Here is a 22000-nt window from a genome sequence, read left to right on the forward strand (position 1 = left end):
TTATCTGAAGTTTTAATTTTTCTTTAAAGCTCATGGAATTGAACTCTCATTTAGGAAAAGGAAGCTATGGCCCTCTTTCGTGGGCCTTGAAGACCTCAATGGGCCAGTTTAGGGTGGGCTGACACTACAGGTATCTTGTGGCTAATACCAGATTACAGTGTATAGTTTCTAAAATTAAACCCACCTAGTGAAAAGTCTGTTTACTAGGTAATCATGTATATTATGGTAGTTTCTCCCAAACAAATCCACATTTACTGGGGCAAATGTCAACAATTGGTTGGCTTCCTGTTCTCCAGGTCAGTCCCCCTATAGGGCAAAATGGGGTCTCAGATTCTTGATTCAGTCTGTAATATTTTTCCATATAGAACTTCCCTCAAGACTCTGGTGTCTGTGTTAACTGATCCCTTGTGTTGTATCTCCTTCCTCAGCTCACAGTTATTTTCATTATTCACCTTAATTTCATGCACCACATTCTGGAAAAAAGGATCCTACCAGAATACTCTATGGTTTTAAGTCTCCTTTGCTGACTGAAGGTTTTTCAGTCCTATTGCTCTGAGGTGACAATCTTATTTTACAAGCTCCTCAACTGAACTCATCTAATTTCTCAATACTTGTCCATTTAGGGCCATTAAAGCTACTTTGACTTCATACTAGAGGGTCAAGTAATAAGACCATTCTCATTCACAGGTAAAGTAGGTAAGGTGATTGGATGTTGACTGCAAGGGTGAAAAACAGCCTGAGTGTTGGGTGTAGCCAGTAAACCTGGAGCTGCTCACCCTGCTCGGTACATCCAGGAACACAAGAAAGCAAGTCGTCTTTCAACAAAAATGTGGCTTTATGGATTGAGCATGAGGTCTGTTTCTTCCTGGTACTTCAACTTCATTAGCACTCCCTCCCCCAGTGGGATCAACTGACCGTAATTCCTCAGCTACAGAAATATGCCGTTTAGACTTCTCCCAAATGCCTTGTTTCCTAGTTGAAACTGGGAAAGTCTCTGAAGAACAGTGGCAGAACACAGACACCTGAATCAGTTTCATCTTTCCTGTGTCCTCTTTCATGCTGAACCAACAGTTTTAGGTGTAGAGTAGGGAAGATTGGGTTGGAACTGTCAGTAAGAGCTTCACTTTCAGGCTAGAAGCTGGGATGACAGAAACAAACACGTGTAGGCACGAAGCAAAGGGAAAAGCCATCAGCCAATAATTGGTGAGATGGAGCCAGAAGGAAATGTGTTGCTGAGAAAAGAGCAGAAGCTAGTTACACAGATCTTAACGAAACTACTCTAGTGAATGGGACAGAGTAGAGGCAGAAGAGGAAGCTAATGCAGTCTTCATGAGCTAAGAGACAGACAAAGGATAAGGGCAGGAGAAAGTGCTGTCTCCGCTAACATGTCTTACATGGTACAACTCTGAGAACTTTAGCAGCAATCAAGGCCAGGACATGCAAGACCGCCTCAAAGTGAAAAAACAGGACCACAGAGAAGGTCATGGAAGTTAAGGCGGGGGCAGGTAAGAAAGGAAAGAGTAGCCAGCACTTGGGATTAGTTAGTAGTAATCAATAAGAAGGGGGTGGGGGGTGGGAATGTACAGCCAGGCCTTCTTCCAGGAGACAGCTATTGAGTATATTAAGATGGAAGGGAAGTCAGGTCTACTGGCCTGCAAATGAGATAAACACACTCCAGGAATGAAAATAACTTACAGGAGTACCTAATTCTTCAATAATTCTATTCCCTTTACTAACAGTTGGTTCAAGAATGGGTATGTGACCCAATTTAGGCTATGAGACACAAGGACAAATTGGCTGGCACCCTCTGGAAAATGGCTTCCCCAAAAGAGCGATGTAAAGCCTGGGACTGAGCATTCTGTGGCTGAGGGAGGCCAGCTGTCCAGCAGAGCCAACAAACTGCAATGGACAGAGTAGCCTGATGGAAAGAATTTGGATCCTCAATGACACACCAGCAACCACAAGCCCTTCTGAGCTCCAGACAGCTTATGTGAGAGAAGAGTTTCCTTCCATTTCAGCTGGTTAAGTTAGTTCCTGCTGTTAAACACAGCTAAAAGCATCCACAGTTAATGGCACAGGACAGTGAGTCTGCTTAGCTGTGCTAAAACAGATTAGGAAAGAAAGATGGAATATGTACCAGCACAGGAAATTCAAGCCATGCTGTGACAGCCAAACAACTCTAGTCTTGGAGTTCACGAAGAGAAAGCTTTGCAGTGTAGGAGTAAGCCTCCTTGATGGCCCCTACGCCAGGCAGCATTTCTAACACAAAACTATACCTGTCTCCCAAAACTCCCAACTCTGAGCCCAAAAAGGGAGAGAAAGGAGTAGGATTCTCCCCCAAACGCCCCCAGGGGTCCACTGATAGGGGAAGGAGAAGGTGCTGAATGATGGAAGCAAGGCCTTGGATGAACTTGGATTTCAGCAACCTTCTCTCCCCAACATCCTGGCATTTCATTGAAGCCCAGTGAAAGTGATTCTGATTCTCTGAAAACGCCACCTATGCTGGGGCTGGAGAGCAAACCCTGGTGGAAATCCCATAGCTCAGAAAGCCAACATTTCTCTAAAGAGTTGGGGTAGGCTCTAGATTATGGCCTCTATCGTGAACGTACCAGTGATACCAAGGTCTACTGCAAAGTGACTAGGATACCAAGCCTGAGAGGCTTATCTCCTGGTCTGGGGACAGTGCTACGCCCAAGCTCTAGGAAGACTATCAGAGGGAAATAACTGTCACTAAGGTAACAGGAGTAACAAGTACTGGAAATGGCTAAGTATGTGGATAATCCCACATCCTCACTCCTCACAACCTGCTAGAGGATCTAGCTCACTTCATCTAAAATCAAACTGTCTTCCTATGTTTCTCTTCTCCCCGATTTTCTCAGGGGCTACCCTTCTCTATCATCCCTGTAATCCATACTGGAATAATCTTTGACTTTTATTCCTCCAAAGAGCAAGTTAGTCAGTTACTGAGTTTCGCTTTCTCCTCTGTACCTATATGCCCAAACCCTTCCTCTCCCATATTCTCACTAGCCCAGTTCAACACACAGATTTTTGCCAATTTCCTATTATCAAGACAATTCCTTTAAATTTCTTTATTCCCAGTCCAAAACCTCTAATTATGCCCTTTGTACCCTCTAAGTAGTCCTGCGCCAATGCCTCCTCCTAAACTAACCTCCCACCTCCATACATACACATATACCTACAAACCTGTTCTGAGCACACTGGTTGCCTCCCTTGCAATATTCTGCCTCCATGCCTTCACCCAGGTTATGTGTGGGGCCAGGACTGCCATGGGAGTGCAAGCAGAAGGGCTGGGCTATGAGAAAGGAGACACTTAGTGGTGCTCAGCTGGCAGCATGATTCAACTCAATATTCAGCCCAACACTGACAACACAGCTGTGCTCTAACTAGAGGAAAGGGAACAACATGAGCCAACATTCACCAAGGACTTATATGCCAGACACTATGCTAATAAGCATTTTGCAAGTACCATCTCTCTTAATACTAAGAATCTTCATTCTAGAAGTGTCACTACTACCTCGATGTTACACGAGGAAATCGAGGCTTATAGAAGTTGAGTAATTTCTGCAGGGTTCTACGGCTAATTAGAAGTGGGCCTGCAATCCAAAGCCTGATGTGCCTGGTCAGAGTATTTTACTCAACTGCCACACTACACCATCTCCCAAGTGGGCTAGCCTTGCAGGGAATAATCAGTTAGCTTACATCAAGTCCTTTCTCCAGTATCATCTAGAAAAGACCACCTGAAAGGACTAAAGGCCACATCAGGTTGGAAGGGTTTCCCATAACTAACCATCAAGTGAGATGCTGCAGTCACACTGCTATCCATTTCACATTTAAGACCAAGCTCCCAAGTACCCCTTGTGCAGTTGCCTCACTATACATACCCATCCTCATTCAGTCCACCCCAAAACAAATTCTGACAATGACACATGAACTGTACATAGATGGCTGGCCTACCAGGTCCTTTATGCAGTTCAACGTACAAGGTGATACTAAGTTAAGACAAATGACGTTCCAATTTGGGAGCCTCCATCTCCCTCCCCTGTATCCTGGCTGCCAAAGCCAGACGGGGATTGGGGTCGGGTGTTTGGTCATGGGGGAAGCTGCTGTGGTTGGCCCGGCAGATGGTGGATGGGGAAGATTTCACTTCTTCACAATCTGAATGACATCCTCGTCCTCCAACGTATGGTCTTTACCCACTTTCTGAGGATTGTGTTTCACAGAGAGACCCCAGACCAGAGCGCTGTATGGAAGGGAAAAAAAGAACAGTCAGTGTAAATAATCACCTAGCTCCCGTGCTATCTACCTAGGTGCCACTTTCTGCTAAGATTTAGCATTCCGGTTCTTAAGAGCCAAAGGCTTAAACAGCCAAGGTCTCCTGTCCCCAGTCAAGGTCCAGAGGCTTTAGCTTCCCCAACAGTGTGGCACACGGGAGCCTTGACATAAAAAGTGGCAAGGACTTTTGGAAGTTGTGTGGTTCCTCTTGTTCCAGAGCCAACTTAGAAAAGTCAAAAAGAAAAACTGCAAATGAGAAGTGTGACAAGACTAATTTAAAATTACAAGGAGAAAGTATAGGTTTATTACAGAGAAATACTCTGAAGTAATCGACTGGAAATTCAGTCCTACAGATGCAATGTCAGTTGCAGACTGTTACAGAGTACCAGTTTTTGCTGGGTCTACTGAAACCAGCAGTGGGTACTAGTAAGAAATGTAGGACGTCCTTCCTCAGCCATGCTAGGAAAATCCTCCCTCCCTATTAAGAAACCCTAATTGACATGGTCTCCTGATTTCTTAGAATACAGGAAGGTAAATTTTATCCAATACTAAGAGTATGATGTGTTGCTAATGGAAATCAGTGAAAAAGACACTAAGAACAGACTCACAGAAGCTAAGAACTATGTAGCAAAGGATAGCAAATGGTGGCCATATTATTATTATAATATTGCCTTTGCACCAAAACTTCTTTAAAATCTATATTCCACCCCCCCAAAAAAATCACTAAACAAAATCTCACTTTTTAAATAAAAATAGATAAATAACAGGAACAGATATAACAGCATTAGTACAACAAATATATATAAAAATTTTCAAATGTACTTTAACAAGCAAAATAAATGCAAGGTAATCATTTTCTATCTTAAACTAGAAAGCTGGTTTTCAGCAATCATACTCAATGCCTGCAGAAAAGTCAATGCCTTCCGTTCTGCTGATGGCCATGTAAACAGGTTGTCCTTTCAGGAAGCAATGCAGCAAAACATATCAAAAGCCATATAATCATTCATCCTACTTTTGGATTAAAGAAATGAAAAACCCAGTTTATAGGATTATAAAAGTGATATATATGAGTATTATAACACATGGAAAACGGTGTATAGTAAATTATCAAAGGATGTGTGCGTGCAGTCAAGGGTGCAAAGGGAATGGAACAGGGACGTATGTTATAATTAGCAGGACTAAGCTGAATTTTCTTATTATTAAAATACCAGTTGTGCAATAATTTAAAAACAGGAAAATAGTTACCAAGTAAAATTCTACTTGCTTTGATATGTCTCTTCCCCAAAATATTTTTCTCCCCTTTCATTTAATTCCCTGGTTAACTTACAGTTCAGAGGCTTTGAACAGTATTCTGTTACCATGGAAGGCAAAAACCACACAGAAGTTTATGAGGTTTTGAAAAAAGAAAATGTCTCACTTTCCCCAAGAGTCTCTTTTACTGATTCAAGTATGTGCCAAAATATAATGTTTGAGGATAGGAGAAATTAGCATCTATGTGTGGAATATAGTTATTTTTGATAAAAGGAATATGAAGCTTAATAAAAGAATTTACTCTTTCAGTATTTTTATGATCATAACAAGTATTTTTTAAAACATCACTGTTTTTATGCTTTCCTGATTTTCTACAATTATTTTCTATTTTATTTTTAAAATAATTTTTTAAATTTCAGACTGTAAAAATGGAAAGAATAATTCATTAATACTGTAATTCAGTTAGTTATAATATTTTTCACAGGATTACGGGTTGCAATTCTGAGCTACTTTACATATATATATAATATATATATTATATATAATATATATGTATAACATATATACACACACACACACACACACAGAAGAATTAAATAAGCAGATTATATATAATGACAGCCAAGTTTCTCACTGTTGGAGAAAGTTAAAAGTAAGAAAAAGGATGGGGGGAGGGTATAACTCAGTGACAGAGTGCATGCTTAGCATGCACGAGATCCTGGGTTCAATCCTCAGTACCTCTATTAAAAAATAAAATTTAATTAAATTAAAAAAAAGAGAGAGAAGGCTAAAATGAACCCTGTAGTGTTAAGCTGGAATCAGAGGTAACAGTATAAACTCATGGTTTTTAATATAGAGAGATAAGGATGGATGGGTAAATTAGATAGATAGGCAGATAGATACATACTAAAAGAGAGAGAAATGATATATTTGTAAGCATAGGTTAGTATCTGTACGTATATTTCCTAGCTCTGTCTGCTGAGAGAGCCTACAAGCAAAAACAGCCCACTGACGATGAGCACACCTAGCACACAGATCTTGTAAACCGGGGCTTCTTGGAGAAGTGACTGACTCCAGGGCTGGTGCAGGGAAAATCACTATGAATCTAGTAGTGCCAAAGTAGGGAAATTTAAAAAAAAAGAAAAGGCAACCAATGAAAAGAACACAGGAGCCAATCTGAAGGAGTTCCTAATGACCAAAGCTGGAACAATTTGAACAACAAAATGATAGTATTGGTTTACAGCACCTACGAAATAAATACCCAAGAGCTCATATGGATATAAACTATGGATTAAATTAATAAATAGGGAGAAGTGACAGCTGTAACACACAACAGAGTTCCAATAAATAAATGTAAAATGAAAGAGGAAAAGAAAGAATCACCATTAACCATACAACATACCAATAAATGTTGCAGAAAAGCCCCACTACAGATGCTAAAATCAGCAGGCAAACGTCTGAGGAGAAACAGGATCTTCACAGCCTCAAAGTCTCTCCCAAGACATTTATCAAACACAAAGAGAATAGTATCTTTACAGCAGAGAAACCCAGCAAACACTTACATAACCAAGCATCAAAGCAAATATTACCATCAATTAGACAGAGCAACATCACGAATCCTGTGATACAATGCACTGAGGACAATCATCATTTTTTGTGCTATTCTTACCAGTGCATACTCTCACTTCAATCATGAGGGAACATTAGACAAACCCAAAGTGAGGGAGAGTCTACAGAATAACTGATCAGTACTCCTCAAAAGTATGTAGGATCCCTGGGCGTGGGGGCACACGCTCGTAGTCCCAGCTACACAGAGGCTGAGGCAGGAGGATCACTTGAGCCCAGCAGTTCTGGGCTGCAGTGCGCTATGCTGACTGCGTGCCACACAGCATCAATGTGGTGACCTCCTGGGAGCGGGGGACGGCCAGGTTGCCTGAGGAGGGGTCAACTGGCCCAGGTCGGAAAGAGAGCAGGTCAAAACTCCGGTGCTGATCAGTAGTGGGATCAGTGAATAGACATTGCACTCCATCCTGGCAACACAGTGAGACCCATCTCTTTTATTTGCCCCTCCCTGATTTAGGGGAATCCTGTATCTCCTAAATTCATGTATTCCCCTAAACAAATAATAAGTTTGCGTTAAAAAAAAAAAAGTACCAAGATCAAAGACATTGAAAGACTAAGGAAGTATTTCCACACTGGTAGAAAAGATACTAAAATTCAAATAAGGTCTATAGTTTTAGTTAATATTCTACCAATGCTAATCTCAGTTCTTGCTAATTGTACTATGATAATGTGCGCTGATAATGTTAGAAGTAGGGTGAAGGACATAAGGAAACTATTACTATTTTTGAAACTTTTCTGTAAGCCTAAAATTAGTTTTAAAATAAGATAATATAAAAAAATTTTTCAGCCCATATCAGCAGTGAGAAGTATGAGAAAGAGACCGGCGCAGGGAGTGGGGTTGACCCATGCGTAAGGTTTAAAGGGGTCCTCAGTGAAGCCCAGTATGTTGCTGGCAGGAAGAATTAACATTTGTGTTTGCCAAGAGGAAGATGAATTAACAAGAGAAGTCAGAACCTAGTTCATAGTAAGTAAATGAAATGAGCAACCTGATCATCTGTACTATCAGCCATCCCAACCTAAAAAGGCTTCCAGAGCTATTCCTGCTCCAAACCAGCACAGTTTTAAGAAGACACTGAAAAGTTCTAATCAAGCAAGCATTTCAGCAGCCTCTCTGATGCCCAATTTCTGTAATGCTATCCTAAGAACTGCTAGTTGGAACCAGCAGCTTGTAGGGAAAAGAAGGCACTACATGCCCATGATACTTACTATTTAAATTCTTTGATAAGATTTTTGTGAATCTTCATGCAGAAATCCTCCACCGTGGTCCTGGAGTAAGGCAACACCACTGGGGATGTGTAATCTGGCAACTGGCCTTTGGGTTTGGTGTAACTAGAACAGCGAGGGAGCAGAGGTTATCTACTTCTTGAAATGTTTCATGTGCGAATGCAAATCAACCCTCCATCGCCCTGAAGATCAGACCAGATAACCTCCATCTTGAGGAAGAATGTGCCCTCAATACAGGGCACATTGTGGATGATAGGAATTTATTTGTATTTCCAAAAAGAGACCGATTATGTTACTGAGTTCCTGAGGGTATCATTTTAGGACAACCTGGTTTAAGTCCTACAGTAATGTTACACTATCCACTAAGACTTACATCCTCACTAGTTTCAAATAGTCCCAGATCTTTTCCAACAGGTCATCAAAATTCCAGCGGTGATGGGCAGAGATGGGCACACAGTGAGGCACCTTATAGATGATGTCCAGTTCCTCAATGGAGATCTGATCAATCTTATTTAACACATAAATACAGGGGATATAAACTCTATGAAAACAGAAGAAAAACAGTACATTAGTTTGCAGCTGTGGGCAAGATTGTCAGTCTGATTATCTCCCTCACCCAGGACCTCAAAGCAGAGAATCTCAAAGGGATCATAAGTAGGCCAGCACACAAAAAAGCTTCCTACCAAAATAAGGCAGAACATCCAAAAAGTGAACCATGGGTTGAGAAGTAACAAAACTCGGGCCGTAGTCTGTTGCCACACAGCTAATTACTGAGAAAGCATGCTGCAGCGGAAAGAACACAAGCTTTGGTGTCATACAGACTGAATTCCCAGCTCTGTCACTTTCTAGACATGTGTCCCAGAGCAAGTCTCACAGTCAATTTCCCAGAGTTGTTTTACAAGTTGTAAGAATGTAAAGTACATCACTAATAATGTATTTCATGATAACTTTAAAGAATGGAAAAAAAGTTTTTAACACAGTATCTAGCAATGTCACAGTCCTAATGCTCAATCAATACAGCAGCTAAGGTTACTAATAATTAGGCAAGCCACAACTCTCAGGCTTTAAGTACCTTACTTACTAAACCCCTAACTCAAAGCAGTGGCTTTTGTTTGTTTTCAAATGAGGATTAAATAAATTCATGCAAGAAACAGGAAAAAAATGAACAGGAATGTAACTAGAAAATATTATATCCAAATGCCAGGAATAATTTTAACAGTGGTTTCAATTATTATTTAATTTCAAATACTAATAATAGTAATATTTTATGGAATAGGGTTTCAGCTATATACCCTTAGGTTACCCTTAGAGAAAACAGATACAGCCCAACCTGCTCTGAGTTCTGCACAGCAGCGTAAAGAACTTCTCAGATGCATTAATTCTGGGAGAGCAGATTGAGACACTACTTTCTTCAACCACCATATGACACAGAGCTTGGGGGACAGCCTAGTTTACAGTAAGTAACTGAAATGAGAAATTTGATCATCGTGATCAAATTTCAGAGCAAAGAAGGATATCAGCAATCAAGACCAACCCTTCATTTTAAAGCTAAAGAAAGCAAGGCCCACTGTTATTTTAAATACCACAACTGGAGTTAGAATCGATGTCTGCCAGATTCATAATCCGATGTTGTTTCCATTACAAGGCTTCCAATTCATACTTAGGCACCATTCAGTTTGTACCTGTTTCCTTCCACCACATCAATGAGGTCATCCGCTGTGGCATCACTACGCAGAGTCACATCAGCATTATGAATTTTGTATTCAGCCAAAATGCTCTTCACAGTTTCAGCATCCAGCTCGCTCTGAGGGCACTGAATAGGCACAGAAGACAATGACTGGTAAACAATCTCCTAAGAGCATCTCTTGGTGTACCTGGATAATCCTACATAAGGTGCAAACTTATTTCTAAAGACTGTTATCCTGGATGAGGATAACTTACTTCTAGTAGGAAATACTTAAAAACTACAATTTTTTCGAACTCACAAGAAGGTGCTATCGTATGAATTGTTTCCCTATCCCCACTCAAATTCATATGTTGAAGTCCGAACCCCAGTATCTCAGAATGTGACTGGAGATAGGGTCTTTAAAGAAATAATTATATTAAAATGAGGTAATATGGGTGGGCCTTAATCCAATGTGACTGATGTCCTTTCAAGAAAAGAAGATTAGGACACAAACACACAGAGGAAGATCATATGAAGACACAAAGCCATCTACAAGCCAAGGAGAGAGGCCTCAGAAGCAGCCAGTCCTGCTCACACCCTGATCTCAGATATCCAGTCTCCAGAATCAAAGATAATTAAATTTCCGTTGTTTAAGCCACCCAGTCTATGGTACTTTATTATGGCAGCCTTAGTAAAAATAGAGAATACGGAATGCTCAAATTCGAACATTATGACAGGATAATGGAAAAGCTCTTTTGGGCAGGACAGTTCAAACCTGTGCCAGCCAAATAATCTGGACTTCTAGAATGTTAAAAGCTGCAGGAAGTTCTCAGTCCTCAATTACATGACTTAGAAGCAGTATTTGATAGAATTGATGGCTCCACAAATCAGAAACACTCTCTTCACTTGGCTTCCAGGATTCCAAACTCTTCTGGTTTTCCTTCTTCTTTGCCTGAGAAGAATTATTTGCTGATTCTTCCCATCTCCCAACCTCTAATTATTGGGGGGAGGTCACAAAGCTCAATCCTCGAACCTCTTCTCTGTTTATACTAACTTCCTCAGCTAAGATGATAGCTTTAAAGATGATAACTACTAGGGGAGAGGGTACAGCTCAAGCGGTAGAGTGCATGTGTAGCATGCACAAGGTCCTGGGTTCAATCCCCAGTACATCCTCTAAAAATAAATAAACCTGATTGCCTACCCCTACCAAAAAAAAAAAAAATTCAGTCATTTCTTTCTCTCATAATCCACATCCAATCTAGCTGTAATTCCTACCAGCTATTTCCAAGATCTTTCCACAATCAACTACTTTACGTCTCCTCCACTGTTAACCCTGGTCTAAGATTTTTTTTTTTAACTTTTTTTGGGGCAGGGTGAAGTAAAGGCCATCACTTTTTGATTGGATTATTGCAATAACCTCTTAAATGGTTTCTTTTTTAATTGAAGTGTAGTCGATTTACATTAGTTTCAAGTGTATAGCAAAGCTATTCAGTTATATATTCATTTTTTTTCTTCCATTTGAGCTCATTTCAAGAAACAATATAGTTCTTTGTGCTGTACAGTAGATCATGTTGTGTATCTGTTTTATATACAATAATGTATACCTGTCAATCTCAAACTCCTAATATATCCCTCCCCTCTCCCTGCTGGTAACCAGTTTGTCTTCTATGTCCATGAGTCTATTTCTGGTTTGTAAATAAATTTTGTATTTTTTGTTTTTAAGATTCCACATACAGGTGACATCATATATTTGCCTTTCTCTGACTTACTTCACTTAAATCTCTCTCCTTTTGTTCTTAACCCATTTCAGTCTATTCTCAACAGCCAGATTGATTCCATTAAAACCTAAATCAAATCAATTTTACTCCACAGACTGGAACCCAACCAGAAGTTGCCTATCTCCTGCCCAGTAAAAGCACATATGGACCTACACTATGACTTCATTTCTTACTAACTCTCCTACTTGCTCACTCTGCTGTTCCTCAAATATGCAAAGGCATGCTCTACCTCAAGGCCTGGCACTTGGATGTCCCCTTTATATGAAATGTTATTCAAGATAGGAATCTCATTTGGTTCACTCCATGTCACCTCAGTTAAGACTTCTCTGATCAACCTACTTAAAACTGCAACCCTCCCACCAACACTCTCCATCTTTCCCTAGTTTACTTTTGTCCTTAGGTTTACTATCATCTAATATGCTATAATCACTAATTAATTTTGTTTGCTACTTTCCCCATTAGAATACAAGGGCAGGAACTTTTGTCTATTTTGCTCCCTCTTCCCTTCCCCTCAAAAGCCTAAAACAATGCTTGGCCCATGGTAGGTGCTCTATAAACTTGTGTTGAATGAATGAAAACAGATGATATTGGTAGCTCTCTACCTCACGCAAGCATAACACTGGTTTACAGTTCCATACCACCTCAAATAAATAACCCAAAAGAGGAAGTAAAGCCAGAAAGATAAGTCTGAGACTGACTCTTGTCCTACTCTGTCAGTCATTACATCATTGTGTTACCTTGATTAATGCTGGAAGAAGCCAGGCAATTTCCAAATGTCAATGTCCTTGTACCTCAATCCACTCCCCACCCTAGTCCCTTCAGCAACCTGTCCCATATCACCTTCTCCACTTACAGTGGCCGTGAGATTAATGCCTCCCTTATCCTTCTTCTTAAAGCCAATGTTGGGGGGTTTGCTGTTCAAGCGAATGCCAAAGCCTTCCAGCTCATTTTCAATTATCTTCTTATGTCCCAAGGGTTTCAGGACATCCAGAACAATCAAGATCAAGTTACACGTTCTAGCCACTGAAGAATTGAAAACAAATTTTCTTTCAAATTTTTTTCAAAGCTCATTAAAGACTTAACATAACTCAAATATTCAAACAGGTGGGTGTGGGGGAGATGGTCGTGTAAAGCTCCTATACTTAAGAGACAAAGGATTTTTTTTTTAATACATAGACACACATGAAGTTCTTAAGGTTACCAAAGATTTACACCAGAAGTCAATTTGCAATGTATGCTTTATTTTCTATTAGTGTACCTAGAAGATGTGTCAACTTCTAGATTCACAAGCAGAAAAATAATTCAGAATGAAGATACAAACCAGGCAATAACCTGAATCCCTGAAAAAGTTCAGAAAGATTTAAAACAACAAGAATTCTCAAAGAATAAGATTATCTTATATCTTAATAAGTTAGCATATTTTTGTAAACTTCACTGAGGTATAATTTATAAAAAATAAATAGTGCCTATGTTAAATATATGGTTTGATGACAAATGTACATACCTGTATAACCACCACAGCAATCTAGATTCAGAACATTTCCATCACCTCCAAAAGTGCCCTAAGGCCCCTTTGCAAACCATCTTACCCTCAGTTTTCAATCAATCACTGATCTGCTTTCTGTCACCATAGGTTAGGTTGCATTTTTTTTAGAGTTTCATATAAATGAAATCATACACAATGTAGTCAGTCTTCTGTGCCCAGCTCTTTTAATATAGCATAATGTTTCTGATAGTCATCTATGAATGACTTTGAACCCATAATTCTATAAATAGCTAAATTAGTAAGTTAATATAAGTGTAGAATAAAAATATTTTCAAACACAAAAAAAACAGAACTCACCTATCATTCTTTTTCAGTATGTCAGTAAAAACTGTGACTCAGCAAAACATTAAAATAACCCCAAAAATATAAAACACTGACTCTAAGAAATAGGGGATCCCACACAAGAACACAAAAGAAAATCTCAGGATGACACCCATGTGTAAAGTCTAGAGCTGCACTGTCCAATACAGACTCCACTAGCCACCTGGGGCATTTCAAATTCAAGTTAATTTCAATTAAATAAAATTTAAAATTCAGCTCAATTGCACCAGACACATTTAAAGTGCTCAACAGCCATATATGCCTATGGCTACCACACTGGACAGCACAAATTCAGAACACTTCCACTACTGTAGAACATTTCCATTACTGGACAGGTCTGGTCTAGGAAGCAACCAATCCAGACTGAAGCATAAAAGACAAAGGGAAGACAGCAAGGTAGTGTCAGAGTTGAGAGGAGAGAATGAAATCAGTAAGACAGTATTTGGAACTGTATTCAAGTATCTAGAAAAATACTGATTGGTAGGCATTTGATCTATTGGAACATTTGAAAAATATTAGCAAACACAGAAAAGTAAACAGAACAAAAGAGAGAGTCAATTATTAATTCCACAAAAAATAAACTTCAAAAACAGATTTCAAGAGAAAGAAAACAAGTCATAATATACTACTTATCTCAGCACTGAACAAGTTACAGTCTTTATATAATAATGTAAACTATGACTGATGAGTTAATTAAAAATTATGATATAATTTCTTTAAAAGAATAGGAAAAGAGGTATGTAGTATAAGAGAGCTAATTTTCTACCATAACATGAAACCAACAGATGGTGTCTAACCATGAAATAGCAATATAAGCATAATATTTTAAAATATGAGGATAAGTAGAATAGTTGAAGATTTGACATAGTTGCCAATGGGGAATGACAGTAGAGGTGAAGAGAGGTGGGGTAGCAGATTGTTGCAATCAAGATTAGCCTTTTATAACATTTTACTTTAAATTAAAAAAAAAAAAAAGAAGAAGAAAAGGCATGGGTGGGAGTCAGGAAACCTGAATTCTGGTTCTGAATCTGCCCAACAGTGCAACACTGTACCAAAGCACTTCACTTCTGTCCTTAGTGTTTCTCTTCACATGGGGATCTGGACTGTTACTGTCTGAGATCCCTTCAAGTTCTGACATTCTACTCCAGTGAAAAGTCAGGTAAAACTATTTCCTTCACAGTGATACTAAAAGACCCATCTAAAAGAACAGTACCAAATAAAATAAAATAAAATAAAATAAAATAAAATATAAAATAAAATAAAATTAAAATAAAATAAAATAAAATAAAATTAAATTAAATTAAATTAAATAAAATAAAATAAAATAAAATAAAATAAAATAAAATAAAATAACCCAATAAAGGGATGATATCCCAGGACGGTGGCCTTGGACCACTTACCTGCAATGACTTGACGGCCTCTACCTTTCCCATCCTTGGCACCCTCAATGATACCTGGGAGATCCAGAAGCTGCAAGATTAAGGACAAGAGAAAAGAGAGAAAAGGAAAAACTGGTTGTAAATCTGAACAGATCAAATAGAATGATTTATTTCTCAAGATCCAAAATTAGGAGATCCAAACCCAATCTTCCTTATAAATGAGTGTGTAAATCTTACTTTTACTAAACATCTAATAAATGTCAGCTACAAGCTTCTTATATACTTCATCTAGTTTAAAATAGTCTAACTACTCTGTGAATAAGGATATTAGCTGAGGTTCATAGAGGTTAGGTGATTTGGCCCAAAGTCACACTCCTAATAAATCAAGTAAGATTATAACCTACATGTGTGTGGGGGGGCAAATCCATTATTCTACATGAGTATCTTTCCGTATTCCTCCACTTTTCAGGAATTTGAACCTCCACAAAAATTCCTTACTGTAGATAATAACTGGATTAGGACATTCACAAATGATAAATACTGAGACCTTTGCAAATCCCCCAATTCACAAAAATTTCTGCAGTCAACCTTAATCAGGTGAGCACGTAAGAATCACTTGTAAAACCATTAAAAATGCAGGTATCTGAGCCTCATCCCTGCAGTCTGATTTGGAGGAGTCAAAGCAGGGTTCAGATATCGATCTGTATTTCAAAAGGCTTCAAGGGTGACTATGATATGTGTCCGCAGTTGAAAATGACCACTCAATTGCTCAGGAAATGTGATAAAGTAAAACCTCACACAAGTCACAGTGTATGTATCTAATGATAAGAACATCAAAACCAACTCCACAGCACATATGATTCAAATTCACATGTGAGCAAGGTTACAAACTATAGTTAGAAGCTTGTAAGAGTCATGTTAAGAGCATATATAAAATTTGAAAATACCAAGGGTCTACTGTACAGTCAATATTGAATTATTCAAGTGAACAGACAGGGATATAGTTGCAGTTTATCATTTAAAACTAGCCTTTGCTATAAGCATTTTGACATTATAAAACTATAGTTCACGTTAAATAAACCACAATGAAAAAGAACTCAGGAGGTGCTTAGAGAGTTCAAGATTTTCATTCAAGAACCTGCTCAAAAGCTCCTTCCTATTCCTCACTACATAAAAAATAACATTATCTCCTTTAAAACTGATACATCAGTTAAATTGAGCTACTCTTTCTCTTTCAAAGAAGATAACTTATGTTCAATATACCTGCCTTGACTTGGAAACTCTGGTTACACTGATTTTAAAAGCTACATTGGGAGTAAGGAGCACACCAGATCTTGATTTCTATACACCTATCTCTAATGAAATGAACAGTGCTCCTTCAGAAGTGGTTGATTCCAGGACTGAAGCAGGGAAAATATAAGATTAGCCTGGAACACCGTGTGTTGGCCAGAAAATAAGGAAGTACTCACGAAAAGAAAGGGGCTTCTGGAAAGAACACAGGTGCCAACCTAAAGGAGTTCCTAATAGTCATAGCTGGAACAATTTGAGTAATAAAATAATGGTAGTACTGGATTATCACCCATAAAATAAATATCCATGAGCCCACAGTGATAAACAAACAAATAAACAAATGGGAAAGAAGGAACAACTCCTCCATATAGTAGAATTCTAATTAATAAATGTAGTAAGAAAGAGAAAAACAAAAAATCACCATTAGGCAAGATCCACAGACAAATGCTAAAATGAGAGGGCAAGTTTGTGAAACAGGATTTACATCTTTTCAAAGTATCTCCCCCAGGATGTTTATTAACTACAAAAAGAAAGATAACAGCTTTGTAGTAGAGAAATCCCACAGACACCACTTTAACCAACTGATGGGGGTCAACATCACCAATAAGACATACTGACATCATGAATTCCTAAGACGCACGGAGGAGGACATACCATTTCTGTGGTATGCTTGCCAAAAAAAAACATAATACCTCAGTATAATCAACAGGAGTCCTAAGGACCCTGGCAAGGTGAAACACAAGCCCCTTGATTTTTAAAGCACTGTACATACACTTTGTAGGCCAATCTCGGCCTATGTGACATCAGTTTTCTTTATAACATCCCTGGTAAGTGGTGGTTCAGCCACTACTTGAACACAGTAATTAATTACCTCAAGAGGCACCATTTCATTTTTAGGCACCTTTATTGTTAAAAATATCTTTCTTCCGAACAAAAAATCCCAGAAGTTTCCCTCCTTATAATTCTTATTAGGTGGTTCTAATTTTGCACATCCCTCCTACCAAGCCACAGATTATGAGTCCTCTGCCACAAAACAGACTTTTTAAAAATATTTGAGGGCAGTCATCTTAATTCAGTTAAGCATACCTATTAGTATGCTTACTTAACTTGGTTTCTGAACAAAGAAGGGTGGGAAAAACAGGCAGAGTGAACAGATGGAAAAGAAAGCACTGTGCAAAAAAGAGGGGAAAAAAAGGTCAGAAGAGACTGAAACAAATGAAGGTTTTGAGGAAAAGGCAAGAGATATTTATTCTAATACATCTAGAAGCCCAGAGAGAGATGCCACAGTATCTCATTAGGAAAGAGGTTACTCTCTGAGATGCCAAACTTTCGAGCCTCTGGAACCAAATGAAATTAAGCAATGGTCCAGATATGCCCAAGCATCCTTATTCTTGTTATATACATTTAGACATAAAGTCCTAGAAAGGTACATATCCTAACAGTCTCCACATGGGCACCTAACCAGAAAGATAAAAAGCCACTGAAAATACCACCTGGATACTAGTCCCTCCCTACACTGGATTCTATAGTAAAGAAGCATGAATGCACCTCAGAAGTCACTGTGCAGCTCAGCAAGAAGTAAAACAAATGCCTACACCAAGAGCTTCCAAATGATGTACCAAGGCACTTGCTGCACCACAGAGAACTTAGGGGTGACATATGGAATGTTCTAAATTTTCAAGGGAAGCAGTTCTTGATACCTGTCAGGCACTGAGGGAACTACTAGATCAAAAAAGCTCACAATTTCATTAGATCCTACTACACTGCTTTCCATGACACCAGATCTGAATCTTTGGGAAGTTAGATTTTTCAGCAGATATTATGGTAAAAAGTCAGTACCACAGAAAAATTAATGTGGAAAAGGCAACAAATTTGGGAGTATTCAATCTGATTCCAAAGTCTGAGAAGTTACGTGGTACCCAACAGTGCCCATACCCCATTAGTAAATAACTGTGGCTGTAAAGACATAAATAATTGCATTTTTTGGATCTGTTTAACAAATGGAACCCATTAGGTATTTTTTTTTTGGCTGGGAGCACTGTAAAAAAATTACTAGGACAAGAAAAGTTGTTAGGAAATAACTGCTGAGCCGCTAAGGGTACTGTGAATGTAGAAAGTCTGGAAACCTCTAGCCTAGATTTAAATGTCATGAAGTTCAGAATTTGTCTTATTAGCTGTGCAGCCAACAAGAATATTTTCCATTATATTTTACATATATCTTCTTTCATACCCAAGAGGACTCCTTATTTGGGAGCCCTAAATCTGCCATCTATCTAAGAACTTCTCAAGACACCAACTTCATTAGGCTTCACAGAGAATTTTCCTCTAAAAAGGGCCTGATCATTTCTACATTAAAAAGGTTCTGGTGGCTCCCCCAGCTACTACATAATAGATAAAATTCAGCTTCCTTAGCAGGCACACAAGACCTTTCATAATTCAGCTCCAATCTACCTTTCCAGATTCAGTTTCTACCACTCCCTGTCCCACACCTAAGCTCATACCATAGCAAACTGTTCACCATTAAGGCTCCTTGAAATTGCCCTTTACATTCTCTGGCTGGAGAAATTCTATTTGAACTTTAAGACCCACCCCATTGTTACTTTCAACATGAAACTTTTTTTTGTCTTACCAGACGATCTCCCTAACCACCCTCAGGTGGAAAAAGTAGTCCTTCCTTTCTCCTCACAAGTCTCCACTGTTGTACAGTCAAACACTATCCCATTGCTTTATTGTTTTTATGTACTATTTTATCTCCCCTGCTAGACACTGAGGGCCTGGCAGATCAAAAATCAGCCCTGGCTTACAGGGAGTTCTAAATAAGTGCTTTTTAAATAAAAGAATTGATTCCTTCCCTTCCTTGGCTTGCAGACCTGACTCACCTGGATCTTGGCACCTTTGTATCTGATGACACCAGGCACAGTGGTCAGAGTAGTGAACTCATAGGCTGCCACCTCGGAATAGACTCCCGCCAGATTACTAAGCAGTGTTGACTTCCCCACAGATGGAAAACCCACAAACCCAATTCGAGCATCACCTGTCTTGGCAACATCAAATCCTGAAACATCAATAAATATCAGAAAGAAGAGACAAGTTATCCCTGGGAGCACTGAGACTTGTAATTCATTTAACATTCTGGATGCCTATCCCTCTAGAACCTATTTCTCCAACTTGTTACAGTTTAGCTTTAGAACTTAAGCACACGAAATTCCCCCATAGCAAGTCACAATATTTAATGCAGTGTTTGATGTAAAAACTTTATGCCTCTATAGCTTAAACTGTTGCATATCCTTCTAGCACCCATAGTACTTAAGAGACCAAATATTAAATAATAACTGATCTAAAAAAATTGGTTTCTCTTTTTTCTTACAAACCCTGTGACTGAGTCTTCTTTTCTTACAATAGGTTGCAAACAAATTCAAAGTCAAATTTGTGGCCCTTCTCTAGGAAGTGTATAAACCTTACGACTTACTTTTGGTCCTAAACTTTGCTCTCTTGGCTTCAACCTATTCTTTCCACCAGCATTTCCCTTTGTATCAAGTTTCTCAATTATTCTTTATATTGTTGACTGTATTTATTTACATGTTTCTGTGAGCCACTGTAAATCTATTTTGGATCAGTACAGGATATATATAAATAAAACCCTAGCTCACTTAAAAACTATTCATTTGCCTTTAAAATCAGTAGAATAAAATAAAATAAACACAATTCAAGAATTTATGCTTAGAAAATTACAAATCTACGTTCATAGAAATTTTAAAATTATGTTTAAACCATACACCTATATTATCTTGATTAAAAATTACACCCCTCAAAAAAACTGATGAAGAAAAACACAAACCTTCTCCTGGCCCACCACCACCACCACCTTTTGGAGTAATGAGTTCCCTGCGAAGCTTAGCAAGGCGAGCCTTAAGCAGCCCTAGGTGGTGTGCTGTGGCCTTGTTCTTCTGAGTCCGAGCCATCTATAAGGGAGGAATCACAGCCATAAATCAGAAAATCAGAGCAGTTCCTACACGGTAAAATAACCAGAATGAATGCTCCCTCAGCTCTGAGAGAATGTTTTTTCCTAGGTCCTACTAATGTCAACATATCCATTTTAAGGCAGACTTAAGAATAAAAATCCATTCTCTCCATCACCCAGCCCAATCTCCCAATTACATAACAAGCAACTGAGGTCCAAAGAGAAGAAACATGACCAAGGCTATTACAATTAGTATTCACAGATTAAACTAAAACTCAGCTGCTCATTCCTTTTCAATTGCTTGTACCTGGTGTGCCCCATCCAATCTTAAAAAGCTCTGAGCGCTTCAAACAGAATCACACAACAATCCAGGTGGAGTCAACGGCTACCATAGGTGACAATTTACTTCCAGATTCTATTCCCTGGGAGCAAAACTCTGGGAAAGGGGGTCCTCAAAGTAGAGATTGGAGATAGGGCGAGGGGTTTGAGGGATGATGAGGAAAGATACTGAAGTACTTGAGCAGGTCAGGGCTGAAGTGGGGGGACAGGATTCAGTACTGCTCACACGAAAGGAAAATACTAAGAGAAATAATGTTCGGACAGGAGCCATCACTGAAAAAGGGTACTAAGTGCAGCCGTGTGGAATGTGGGCAATGGGAGGAGGGGTCAGGGAGGAGGGATTGGGGAACGCAGGCCCAGGCTGAGGGGGGTCGGGGGACGCGGGCCCGGTTCTGACGCGGCTGAAGGTAGTTCAGGAAGGAGCGACGCCGCCTAAGAGAAACGCTAAGACGGAATTTTCGAATGCCCATTACCTCGGCTTCGATCTCCGCGATTTTGGCCAAGGTGCTGCTCATGGTGACGAGCCGCAGGGAACGCAGTGGCCTCCAAAGGGGTAGTCTCCTTTCGCACACCCAGCGGCAAACCTGCCACAGCCACTAGGCGCTACAGCAGTGCGCAAGCGCGGACCTTCCACTTTCTCGCGAGAGTCAAGCCTGAGCCATACCGCGAGATGTAGAACGTGAAATGGTCTCCTCCTTCTTAGCCAACCCCGCCCCGTCCCGCGAGCCAGCGCGGTGTCATAGAGCCCGCGGGAGCGGGGGCCAGAGAGGCCGCCCAGGCCGTGCCTCCCCGAGCGCGCCGAGGGTCGCGCGCCGCTCGGCCCCGCCCCGCCGGACTTGCGCCCCGCGTCTGGCTCGCCCGGCGCCTGGTGTGTGACGAGTGACTCCTCGCCGCAGGCCCGCGCCCCGCAGCCCCTCTTCCTGAAAAGCTCGGTCACCCCGCCACCCCGCTTCTTCGCCCGACGGACGGGTCCCGGGGCCCCTTTCTCGCTGGGGAGACGCCCCGGGGGACTGATGTAGAGACCGATCTTCAATCGGCCGCGTCCTCTTGGGAAAGGAAAATGCCCCCTTTCCGTCACTCAGAACTAATTTTAGGTGTCTGTTTTGTTTACCCCCAACCCCTAGTAGAGTGCGTGGCACATGGTGAGCCCACAATAAATGCGTGATTGAACGGATAATTCCCAGGGACCCGGCACTTGCTTGTAATCCTGAAAAATTCGAAACTGTGTTAATGCCTCTCAGCAGGGAAATGGATAAATAAATAATGGAACCTCTATGCTGTGAAATACTGTTTCAGCCATTAAGACATAGACCTGTGTGGTCTGACTGG

The 22000-nt window shown here is 39.9% G+C and overlaps 1 protein-coding gene across 1 annotated transcript; it reads right to left on the bottom strand.

The window, feature by feature from the left end:
• Positions 1–816: 816 nt before the first annotated feature.
• On the bottom strand, positions 817–21314 carry DRG1 (developmentally regulated GTP binding protein 1). Its single transcript, XM_006184772.3, has 9 exons — positions 21145–21314; positions 20210–20333; positions 19251–19426; positions 15103–15172; positions 12689–12858; positions 10074–10204; positions 8765–8932; positions 8374–8496; positions 817–4261 (listed from the first exon to the last, which is right to left on the bottom strand). Exons 1-9 carry the CDS (start codon positions 21184–21186, stop codon positions 4162–4164), a joined length of 1104 nt encoding a protein of 367 aa, XP_006184834.1. The 5' UTR covers positions 21187–21314; the 3' UTR covers positions 817–4161.
• Positions 21315–22000: the final 686 nt, after the last annotated feature.

Source organism: Camelus ferus, chromosome 32 (genome assembly GCF_009834535.1).
Source record: "Camelus ferus isolate YT-003-E chromosome 32, BCGSAC_Cfer_1.0, whole genome shotgun sequence".
Lineage (NCBI taxonomy): Eukaryota > Metazoa > Chordata > Mammalia > Artiodactyla > Camelidae > Camelus > Camelus ferus.

Excerpts from the sequence above, each read along its gene's own strand:
- DRG1 (XM_006184772.3), bottom strand. The coding sequence starts at position 21,186 with ATGAGCAGCACCTTGGCCAAAATCGCGGAGATCGAAGCCGAG. Across the intron at positions 10,205-12,688 it reads GCATTAATCTCACGGCCACT|TGCCCTCAGAGCGAGCTGGA; the intron begins GTAAGTGGAGAA and ends GTGCCTATTCAG. Across the intron at positions 8,497-8,764 it reads TATTTGAAACTAGTGAGGAT|TTACACCAAACCCAAAGGCC; the intron begins GTAAGTCTTAGT and ends TCGCTGTTCTAG.